Source organism: Pygoscelis adeliae, unplaced genomic scaffold, assembly GCF_000699105.1.
Source record: "Pygoscelis adeliae isolate BGI_AS28 unplaced genomic scaffold, ASM69910v1 Scaffold170, whole genome shotgun sequence".
NCBI lineage: Eukaryota > Metazoa > Chordata > Aves > Sphenisciformes > Spheniscidae > Pygoscelis > Pygoscelis adeliae.
This window is the reverse complement of record NW_008824002.1, coordinates 2,269,153-2,281,169: the sequence shown is the minus strand read 5'-3', so window position 1 is coordinate 2,281,169 and position 12,017 is coordinate 2,269,153. Positions and strand designations below refer to the sequence as shown.

At 37.2% G+C, this 12,017-nt stretch overlaps 1 protein-coding gene across 1 annotated transcript in view; it reads left to right on the top strand.

Annotated features, from left to right (window-relative positions):
• Positions 1–12,017, top strand: part of RXFP1 (relaxin/insulin-like family peptide receptor 1) — a 52,223-nt gene that overhangs the window by 31,546 nt on the left and 8,660 nt on the right. Inside the window, 10 exon segments of the mRNA XM_009325320.1 lie at positions 1,839–1,953; positions 2,793–2,897; positions 4,149–4,220; positions 5,828–5,899; positions 6,973–7,044; positions 7,887–7,958; positions 8,748–8,822; positions 9,105–9,176; positions 10,073–10,144; positions 10,867–10,938. Of these exon segments, the coding sequence (XP_009323595.1) occupies positions 1,839–1,953; positions 2,793–2,897; positions 4,149–4,220; positions 5,828–5,899; positions 6,973–7,044; positions 7,887–7,958; positions 8,748–8,822; positions 9,105–9,176; positions 10,073–10,144; positions 10,867–10,938 (799 nt within the window).

Sequence of the window (12,017 nt, the reverse complement as noted above, 5' to 3'; positions counted from 1 at the left end):
AATTTTTTACACTGAGGGTGGTGAAACACTGGCAGAGGTTGCCCAGAGAGGTGGTGGATGCCCCATCCCTGGAAACATTCCAGGTCAGGTTGGACGGGGCTCTGAGCAACCTGATTTAGTTGAAGATGTCCCTGCCCACGGCAGGGGGGTTGGACTAGATGACCTTTAGAGGTCCCTTCCAACCCAAACTATTTTATGATTCTATAAGGCACCTCTCAAGTCTGTCTTTTCTCTTAATGGAGAAATTCCTGAAGACAGAGATTTTGGGTTGCTTTGAATCTTTTCTCTTTTCAATTTATGCATAACAAACAAACAACTACATAAATGATAGTTTTCCTGAAGTTACTTAGTCTTTCATAATATCTGTTAATCAGCATGTACAGTACATCTTTCCAGCTTAGGCAGCAACGAGGCAGGCAGCTCTCAGAACAGCTCCATCTGCTGACACCCCATAAGCAGGCTTCAGGAGATGCCGTCAAGGTAATTCCCCTGCCTAGCTGAGAAAACAGCTGAGTTGTAATCTGACATGAAAAAGAAGATGCCATTTCAGAATGGGAAAAATTGCAAGAAGTAAATACATTTTATTTCTCCCCGCCTATTTTGAAGCCAATAGATATAGTAGTAATGCTTACTTGAATATGTAGATTTATAGAGAAATGTCCATGAGGAATGGTATTTAAGTATAACTAAACTATTACCATGGGAAAGGGGCGGAGGGGAAGACCATTGCTAGCATATCATAAATATGAAACTAAGACTGTAATGACTAGCAAAGCAGAGCCAACCTGAGAGTTCTCATATAAATGTTGTTTGACAGTAGGTATCATTACAATTTAATGCTTTCAATTATCACTGGTGCTTTGACTCACCAGCTAGTGAGTGCTATCCTAAGGAGCATTTCTGCTGCTGGTGCATATTCATTACATGAGATGCTTTAAACTAAAAAGATGTGGGTGTTGTCAAAGCTTAAGAGAGGTCAGACTCAAATTAATAAAACTAAATCAGATCACAGCTTTTAAAGATAAGTTGTTGTTTGTTTGGGGTTTTTTTTGGTGGTGTGTATTCTTGCCCTGTTTTGGAAGTGGTTACCCGATCAGTTAATTTACAGATGTACAGATATACAACAGACTTCCAAGAAACAGGTCTCTAGTTATTTCCAGCACCACTGTATCTGGAAATCCCCATTTGTGGGAAGGAACTGAAAGATCTGCTCTTCAATTTTCACCTTTATGGCCATAATCCACTCTGTTCCAGTACATCTATGCACAGTGACCGAACTGGTAATATGCAATAATGCTTTGTTTAAGAAGATGCGTATTAAGCTTAACGTAAACATACTGACTTGAATATGTTACACCACGTCACCCATTTTCTTGAAAAGCAGTGTTCATTTGGCCTTCACCTAGATTTTCAGGAAAGAAATTATAGGCTGTGATAGTGTGAGACAGCCCTCTGAAAGAAGTAGTCGGAGGCGTAGTAATCATTTGAGCTTTCCTGGACAAAGTGACAAACCCACACGTTTAAGGAGGTAGGAAAATATGGTTGCCTCTTGTTTTTAGACTCCTACATAAACAAAAAGTTCTGAAGTGAAAGATGACACTTTTTCGGTGCAACTGCCACAGAAAATATTGTTGTTGAAGGTATAATAAGCTGTTCCTACTGTGCAGCGCATAATGTCTGTACATACCTGTGATTAGGCAGCTGTATAAAGATAAGGTCATCAAATGGTCTATGAAATGTTCTGGAAAAATCATGTTATTGAGATAAAAATTGAGGCAAAAAGTTGATGCAACTAAATTTCTATTATAATGTGTCTACTACTTGTGTTTTTTTATTAGAAGACAACAATGGATGGTCTCTGCAATTTGATAAACATTACACAAAGGACAAATACAATAAACTGAAATCTCTGTATGCATTTCAGACAAAGACACCTGAGTGCTGTAAGTAATTATAGATATCATTTGTGTGATTATTACTAATGATTCCTACAAAAAAATACATAGCAAATGTGCTTATCAGAAAGAGAAATATAGTGCAGTTTAATTTATAGTAAAACAGAATTTACGTCTCAGAAGAACAAATGCATTGAAGCTAATTTCAGTTCCATTAAGAGTGATTAATTTTCTGTTAAGAGAAGTGTGAAACATATGCCAATTAGGAGGGCAATATAAATGTACATCTGAATATATTAGTACAGCTGGAAAGACCATGAAACACATATCTTTTGGAGTGAAATGAAGGCAACATTCCTCCAAATTCACTTCTTCATGCATCAAATGATTCTTGCAAACCCCCTCCACTCCTGCTGGCATTCATCCCTTCACACAGATTTTCTGACTCTGCTGTCTACTGTGAGCGCTAACTTAAAGTGCAGAGACAGGGGGAAGGGAGCAAAGACTTCCGGACCCGTTTTCATCCCATTTTCACCTGGACAGAATTGTGCTCATTCTAGTAAATATCAGAGGACTGAATAATCTAAAAAAGAGCCATAAAAAATCTGAAAAACTGCTACCATGCCAGATTCCTGTATATCAAGCCGAAAGCTCAAGAGCTTTTACAAGCTCTTTCACAGAGGTCAGGAGGTAACATAATTTTTTGTGTCCCTTTATATTTATTGTTAGGGTCTTCCCAGGTCTAAACCAATTACGTAAAAACATGTGCCTTAATTTCTGTTTAACACAGCCTGGTATGTCTGCCTTTGCGCTCACTGTTCTTTTACACCGTATTTCTTTCTCCCCACCCCATCACACCACCCATCCAACGTGCCACAACCACGTTCTTGTTTTCACGCATGGTGCTGTGCCAGCAGGGTGTACCTGCCAAGGGCTGGAGATCTTCTGCGACGCTGCCAAATTGCGTGCTGTCCCGTCAGTCTCTTCAAACATAACCATAATGTAAGTAGAGCAGAAAAGTGGTCTCTTGCTCTGTTCAGGCTTGACTATCGGTCCTACAACCTTTTCACAACTACAGCCTTATAATTGTGACCAGTTGGCTCAGCTGGTGCTTGTGAAAGCATAGTGTCTCTCTGTTGACAAGTCCTTTAACGTTTTAAGTACAGGTTTTCCCTGCATGAAAGGAGAGAAAAGGAACTGAAAAACTCTGTGTGAATCGATCGTTTCATATTTGTAACAGTGACTTGAGCTAGCAACAGTTTCAGGAAATCTAAAGACATCTTCAGAAGAAATGTTTCCTTTTAAGACACAACGCTTAGGACCTTTTTATTATTCTGTGATCCTGCCAATATTCCCAATCTATATTCCTTCCAATAAAGTCAATAACCTTGAACTCAGTGGAACTACCTGCTCAAGCAAATCTTTTTAGTTCTCATTTGATGTCTCTCAATATGCTGTTATTTAAAAGGATTTAATCTGGGCTGGGTCATCATACAGATACGTATGTGTAAGCCAGACTTTTTGAAGAGATCAGGGAATGGTTGATAATGCTTTTAGTTTGCACGCCACTGTTTGAGAGGCCGTTTTCTGTGTGATGAGCAGAGGGCAGCATCATGAGTCCTTACCTGAGGATCTTCTCTGTAGAGCAGGTGTACGGATCTTTCTGTTCGGTACCAGTTTGTGCTCACATGTGGTACCGCAATCCTTCATAACGAAGATTGATGTGGAATGTCAAATATATATTTAAACTGGCTGTTGGCTCAGGGTCAACCAAGACTTCAAAAATAATGCCTCAGTTCTAGCTTTAGAAAAAGCAGTGAGTCGGTTCAGCCGGCTTTCGGGACGGACTCTCTTCTAATCCAACCATGCCCTGAACAAATTTTGTTCTTGACAGGACACTTGAGTCGGCGGCCAACAGAGATGGGGACATAGGGACACATGCACTGGGAAATAAGATCTATATGCATTTGAGGTTTGAAATAAGTCTGTGGTTTAGTTAATACTCAAATCTTTTTAACTCTTAGATTTAACTATTATTTTGTCGGTTGCTCTGGGGACATTTTTTATGATAAAGTATTTGGCTTACTGCTTAAATAGATAGAAATATTCAGACAAACAGAGATAGCACATTCAAATGGTTTCATGTTGCTTTTATTATTTAGCAGTGTGAAAGATGCTCTTATTGAATAACAAAAGTGGTAGCACTGTAGGAAGCTGGGAGAGTAGTTTTACTGTCTGCATTCGTTCCTACAGGTCTCTTCAGAGGAATCTGCTAAGGAAACTTTCTGCTGACATTTTCAAGAAATACCAAGACCTTAAAAATCTGTAAGGGAGTGATTCAACTTAAGATATCTATTTAGTGCCTTAAATATTCATCCTCTTACAAACACACTTAACATCTAAGTGACAACCCTCGGTTTATACTCAAAATTCTGTTTTGTCTTACTCTTCAGTACCTCATCTAATTGTGTAACCTGTTTGGCTCAAATAGCTTGATTTGATATCTCTCTTTTTGCAAAACCATAATTTCTGCATATTTACTTTTTTTGTATTGACTGTTTTATACCAGAAAAATGCTAAACTTTCATCGTCTGTGAAGGAAGTTACATTTATAACGAACAGTAATATGCCAAAAGAAATTAAAGTAACTTAATCCATTTATCCTGCTAAACAAAAGTTTAGAAACTTGAACTTGCCATTGCCATGGGAAGCTCACTCACATGGCACTTGGTTTTACTCCTAATTATGTCTGCTACCAATTTGATAATGCCCCAACTAGTCAAATTGTTAGGGCAACACAATACTGCGTTATGTTTTACGATGTGTAACATATATGTTATTCAAAGATCATAGCCTTTAACAAGTTTGCTTTATATGGGATTGGTGAAATTAAGAATTAAATGCAAAAGCCTGGAGTAGGGCTCCTACGTCACCAACTCAAGGCACTTCACCGGCCTAGAAAACTTCCTGGAGCGTAACTTCCACGGAAACTGTGCTGTACTGCAGCACCACCTTGTGTTCACAGAGTTAAGTGCCATTATTGCCTTAAAGTCTTGAAGGATATGTTTTCATTAAAAGAAATGCGTCTGTATCCATCTGTACAAACAATTTGTTTCTAATATTAATTTCACACAATTCTGGTCGATAACTGTACATTTTCAGAAGGCTTTTGAGCAGTGTTTGACACAAACCCATTTTGTAAAAGCCAGTGTCAGCTTTCTTACTGTTTTTTAACAGGAATGCATCTGGGTTCTTTATTAACTGTAATTTAATTAAAAGGATTTATATTTAAATATTACTCAGCGAATAACAGTGTAATGCTTTAAAATTATTTGAAAAGGATTTAATGTTTGCAGTTGATTACATTTTTAACTTATTATTTTATAAAAGTAGATTAAAAAAAGGAAAAAAATGTGTTCTTTAGTTGACAGAAAATTAGTAAGATTCGATTTACATTTTTATTATATTGTCTTAAAAATGCAGCATTTTGAAAATTCTCTGATACTATAAACAGAAAATTAAAAAACACGTTAATTCGACATTTGCCGTGCAAAATTATGTTGCTTGTAGCAGGGTTCTGGCTAAACGTTCAGATCAGGTCACACAGGTGAGAACTGCAAGGTTAGGAGCTAAAACAGGAGGTCACGTACAACCACTTCGTTGTTCATCTCAGGCAAACCACGCGTCCCTTTGAATGAATTTTGCAATGCTGCTGGGAGGGGGGGGTATTTCTTTTAAAACACCTTTGCAGTCTTTGCAACTATAGCTGTGAAATGGATATTGTCAAATTTAAGACGTAACAAGTTTGGCAGCTTCTTTTCAAGTACCGCACATGTGTTCAGTTTAGTTGATAGCTTTTAATTTGTTATTTATGCTTGCTTTGACTTTGCATGCTTAGAGAATTAATTGTCGTTGTTGTTCTATCTTCTTAGGTATCTTCAGAATAATAAAATCAGAGCTGTATCTGAACGTGCTTTCAAAGGTTTATACAACTTGACAAAACTGTAAGTATTGCTGTTTGAATACTGAAGTAAAAAGCAACGGGAAGAGCTCTGAGAGTCGCTACGGATGTCTCGCTCTCATTTGATTCAATGTTAGGAAGTTGCAAAATGGTCCATATCTGTAACTTAACAATTGGCTTGAGAAAGCAAAGATAGATTAAGAGCTGTCTGTGCAAGTTATCTGACAGGACAATACTTTGAAAACACAAGTGGGCTCCATACTTCACTCCTGTTCCCCAAATCTGCAGAATGGAAGACAGTACGGTGGTTACCTGCATGAAGTCAGAAAGAACAGAAAAGGAATAAAACAAAAGCAAGAGCTTGTGATGAATCAAAACTCTTTGGTGTTGTATTTTGGTTTACAGAAGCAAACCAAAGTAACTAGTATCGGTAATGAAAAGAACACTATTTTCTTTATTTTGCAGCAGATTTCTGAAAGATGCTTCTAAATTTAAGGAAAATGCTCGGTGAAAGAGATGATACATAAATTGTGGTGTTGAGTTCAGCTTTTTGTTTCTGCAGCGTTTTTAAAAGGAAAGTTTTTTAAAATGTTGCACCTCTTCTTTTTCCGTCACATGAGTGTGGTTGCTCATCTGTTATTATAGCTGCTGTTATTACCTTCCCAGACCGGTTATAGTACACACACACACACACACACACACACCCGCCCCCTTCATTTCTCAGGCTTTCTTTTTCCATGATTCTGGTATCTACACTTGACTAATGTCCTTAGCTGAGACTGAACGGGATCCTGGGAACATTCATGGAATGAATCACTCCACAGAAGGAAACTGGAAAGGGCCTAAAATATGATACAGTGAAAATATTTAGCTTGCTGTGTTTTCTTATAGATAAGACAAAATGTTCTACATAATTGTTCCAAAAGTCCTCACTACCAAGAGTCCCGCCTTGTTCTCAAAGAAGGACATGAAAATTACCATAATCAAAAATTATAATTATGAAAAAAATTAGCAGTATTCTGATAAATTATGAAGGAAAAATCTTAAAATTCATTTTCGTGCATACGATGGTAATTAGTCATTCCATTTGTCTATCTTTTGTTGGTCCTGTTTCAGATACCTGAGTAACAACAAGTTAACCAGTTTGAAGCCTGGTGTCTTTGAAGATCTCCACAAACTTGAATGGCTGTATGTGTTTTTCTTATTTGTATGTTTATTTTCTCAAGGAATAATTAAAGCAAGAGAAAGAAATATTTGGATTGCTTTCATTTTTGTGCATAGTAGTACTTTATACGAGATAATAATAAAGGAACTCCTGTTACACTGTGCGAGGTAAAAATCCAATTGACTTTGGTGAGAGCAGAAATTAGTCCTTGGGCCTTAATGGCTCCAATGACTGATGACTTTTACAATACTAAATAATGTTTATTAGTAATTGTTTGTTACAAATTAGTACATGAACTAACTCAGATACTATCAAACAGTAGAAAGAGAATTTTTGGGGCAGGTCTTTTCCCTGTAAATAGTGCTTGAAATGTCCCAGACAAAATGACTGCATAATCTAAAATACTGGTTTATTACTGCTTTTCAGACAGATGAAAATGAAATCCTATCTTGACTCAGTAACTAAGTTATTAAAAGTAAGCAAATAATAACATGCCTAACGTTCTTCTGTGTGTTTGGAACTGTTGGATTGCCGTGGAACAGTTATGTGGTGCTGCTTTATTTTCACAGGGCATCCATTCAAAGTGTCTTGATCAAAGGATTTTAAAAACTCGCAAGAAAACACTTTTTTCTAAGTTGAAAGTAATTACTTTCTCTAAGTTATTTTTTTTTAAATTATATTCTTCTGAAAGGAAATTAATTCAATGAATACCCTGACATGCTAAGGAGTAATGCATTAATTTTTTAAGTAGTTTGAATGGACATTTGAAGAAATCCACTTCAAAGTATGTTACTTTTTTATCACCTGTTCAATTTAAGACTGCAGACAATTATAAAACTGATACATGTTTTGCTGTAATTTATAGGATAATTGAGAATAATAGGATAAATCGGATCTCTCCATTAATATTTTATGGACTCAAATCACTTATTCTCCTGTAAGTATTGAATAAGAACCAAAAGTGTTATTTAAAAGAACAGAACAGAAAGGACAGGTATATATAAAAGCCTTTTTATGACGACTCTGCTTGCTCACCACGGAGTGCTGGCAGTACACCTGTGGCTTTTTCTTACCTCCAGGCAAGACCTGCTGGAGTAGGGGGATTTTGGCAGCAGCGGACATGCAGTGTCTGGAAAAGTATAGGGAGATGGGTGGGAAAAAATGGTAAAAAGACAATGTCACTGAGAGGGCAAGGACATGGCAGCTGCAGCAATGGGTGCCAGTTGTCCTCCAGAGCCGCGGTGCAGGAGGCAGGGGTCCCACGGCTCCTGCCCCCTGGCAGCAGCCTGGTCTCCCTCCCCGAGACCCTGTCCGTAACCTGCCGCTGCCCTCTCCAGACCCAAACACAAGGGACCCCCTTCCCCTGCAGCCCCGAGGGAAAACTCCCTCCACTTCCCCCTTCCTCCGTCACCAGTAGAAGTTACGTGTTATGACAGAATAGTCAAAATTTTTGTATTAACTTGCTATATTTTATTTAAAAAGCAGCAAAGTGAACACCTTTCCTTTACCTGGTAATTAACAAGTTAAGGATAAAATACTGCTCTGCAGAATGCCATAGGAAAAACAGGTAGAATTTTAAGAAAATAATACTACCTCCAAGACTATGAGAAATTAATCAAGATTTGACTGCCTTTTTTTCAAAAGTACAAACATAAGAGAGATGAATTTTTTCTATAATATAATTTTTGGCAAATATAGCCAGCTATACTATTTTTCTTTTTTTCAGAGAGATGATGAATAATTCTCTTGCTCGTTTGCCTGATAAACCTCTGTGCCAATATATGCCAAGACTAAACTGGTTGTAAGTTTACCTTATTTCACTAGAAAAATATTATTTTGTTGTCTTTGTATGGCGCTTCCACGCCACTTTTTCTAACGGGGCGCTAGATCTTACAGAGTGCGTGCTGGGTCACTGCAGGGTTGATGACCTGAAGTCATCGACTAGGTGTGCAGAAAAATTAGATGTCTGGTTCCCACCCTCTTTTGTGCAGTCATGAAGTTCTGGTAGTATTTTTCTTTAACTACCTTAGAATAACTGCCTCAATTTATTTTCAGTGATTGATGTTTTGTTTTTATATCCCAGAGACCTTGAAGGCAACCATATCCATCATGTAAGAAATGTCACTTTCATCTCCTGCAACACTCTAACTGTACTGTAAGTAATAGGATATGCTAGCCAGCCAGACTGAGATACGCTTGTGCTGAACAGTCAGCTGATTCATTACAGCTAATATAAAAGTTTCCTGACTATCATGGTTATTTAGATCTCAAGCAGATTGAATTAAAATGCTTGGTTTTAAATGAACGCTATACAGAATAACCACTGTTTACATTTATAGTAAAGTTCAGCTTTGATACATGCAACTATATGAAGCGATTTTGACTGATATTAAGATTTAGAAATTTTCTAGGAGGCAAAAATCTCATAATAAAAAATACACAGCTTGTTTCTTTATTTTAAAGAGTTTGGCTGATTGGTTGGCTGCCTCAGCAGTTTTAGAATTTTCCCCAAAGTTTCCTCAGTGATGTTGTAATCATCTTCAGAAAATCCCTTCAACCTTTTGCTAGAATAGTATGCTCCACGGTACCTGTCACTTTCAATTTTTAACTCTTCTGCAGTACCTGTATTCTTGGCTTTCTCTTTGGCTTTAAATTCCAGGTTGTTCATTTAAGGAGTAAGCTCAGTGGCAGATGAAGGAAGTGGGTGAAGGAAGAGGTGCACGGCCACGTGCTTGTGTCCGAGATGCAGTTAGGTCACAAGCCTTCCAGCCCACTTAATCTTCCTCCTGCCTTCAGTCAATTTATACCAGCCTCCTACGGGGGTGTGTGTGTATATATGTATACGTGCACAAAAAGATGTGTGTATAGGCAACAAAAGTTATTTACCAAATGGTAAAATGGTCAGCTTCTAGATCCGATTAGCTTGTTAACTGAGTTGGGCAAATATTTGAAGATGCAGAGAAGAGAGCATTTTTAAAGTTTATAAAAAGCTCTCTCCAAAACCAAATAGGTGTCAAGAAGCAGCAACATATGTTTGTTTTATTCTTTCAGGGTGATGAGACGAAATAAAATCAGCTCTTTAAATGAAAACAGCTTTTCTTCCCTCCAGATGCTAGATGAATTGTGAGTTGATTTCTTCTCTTACTTGTACAAGTCACAAAGATTTATAATATATATTGCAAATATCATTTATCATAAATTCTATTTCATATAACATGCTCTGGAGACAGCACCTATCCTCAGGTTTTTTTCTATATATTTAACAGGGAAGAAGTAATAGATAAAATACTTACTCTGTATCAATAATACCAGGTTTTTTGCTCACAAGATCATTATGTTCCCTGAATAGAATAATACTAATTAATCTTACGTCACCACAGTCTAGGTGCGTGTGACCTTTACTCCTCTGTCCACAGTTATTAGGATTTATGTTTAGTGAAAATAAGGAGCAAGGTAGAGAGAAGAACTAAGGGAAAGATGTGCTGGCTAGCCCATGTGAAAGAATTCCCATCACGAAACAATCATCTGTTTAATTTATTTTCAAGCTCCTACAACCCAAGTTAAGGGTATTTTACTTTCTTTTTGATGTAAATAAAATAATAATAAATGAGGTATCTAATGGCATATCTGAACTAACAAGACAAAGAGAGATCTGGTGGATCTAGCTTCCCACCTTGTTTTAACAGCATTCTTTTGTAGTCCAAGCTTCTGATAGCCTATGTAATAAATAATATCCTATTTGGCAAATAGAATAAAACTGTGTGTCCTGAAATTGCAAAACTGTTCGGTAAAATTACTGAGCCTAGTAAGAACTTACTGCATCCTACCTGTGGCTGTTTCTGCAGAGATTTGGCTAGCAACAAGATTGAATCACTTCCTCCATATATATTTAAGGATCTAAAGGAGCTTTCACAACTGTAAGGATTCTTGATTATTATTATTATATATAACTGTATATTACTCATTTGATATGATGCTTTCAGTCATGAATGCTGGGAAAGAAAAGAACACCTTTGTACACATCACTTAAGGTCTGCCTAAAAAATACTTATCCCCAAAGTAATGCTATATAACATTTTGCCCAGAAGAGTTTTGTAAAAGATGTGTACTTTCATGTCCCAAAAGATAGCAAGTTCAAATTCTACCTTTTTCTAGAGCTCGTTATTATATACAAAATGAGCTGTGTTGGCTATGTCATGAGGAATTAATAATTTGAGGGGAATGTTTAATGTGATATCAGGATCAGGCTCTAAAAATAGATCATAACCATGTAAGAGCATCATACAGATGCCTTGTTTGCAACTGCTTTTTTCCTGTGAAAGAGTTCCAAAAAAGCATGAGGTGGTATAAAACCAGAAAGACATTATCTCTTTTTCCCATGACGTGTATATAGGCAAATTCTCAAATGCTGCTGCTGGAAAGTCCCAATCTTTCTCGCATAATCTGAAAGAGGCACTAGTCACAAAATTGAAGACCTCTCCAGAGAAGAGGAGGTAGTATGTGGAATAACTTATTTTTGTGCTTCTCCAGCATCCTCCTGATTCATCACAATACACTGGGGCAACCAAGTGTGTACAGCTGCAGTGATTGAGTTTGCACATTTTCGCTACAATATCAAAACAAAAACATGAGGAAAAGTTATAGGGAGAAGAAAAAGGGGATGTACCTAGAAACACTCTTGACACAGAGTGATAGCATCTAATGCTAATGTCCATTTTTACATTCCACTGCCTCTGTCTCTTCTTGAACTCACACGAATGATTACGAAAAAATAGATTTTAACAACTAGCAAAATCAATTGTAATTTATTTCTAAATGTGTGCAGTTCACCTAGGTTATTTTACTTGAAAAAAAAAGTCCAGGAATTTTAATAACTAAATATTTCTATAGACAAAACCTTTAAGCATCAGGCTGGGGGAGGCAGTTGTGTGCGTGTGTGTGTGTGGTGTGTGTGTGTGTACGTGGCAATAGCGTGTCTGTGAAGCATCTGACCACT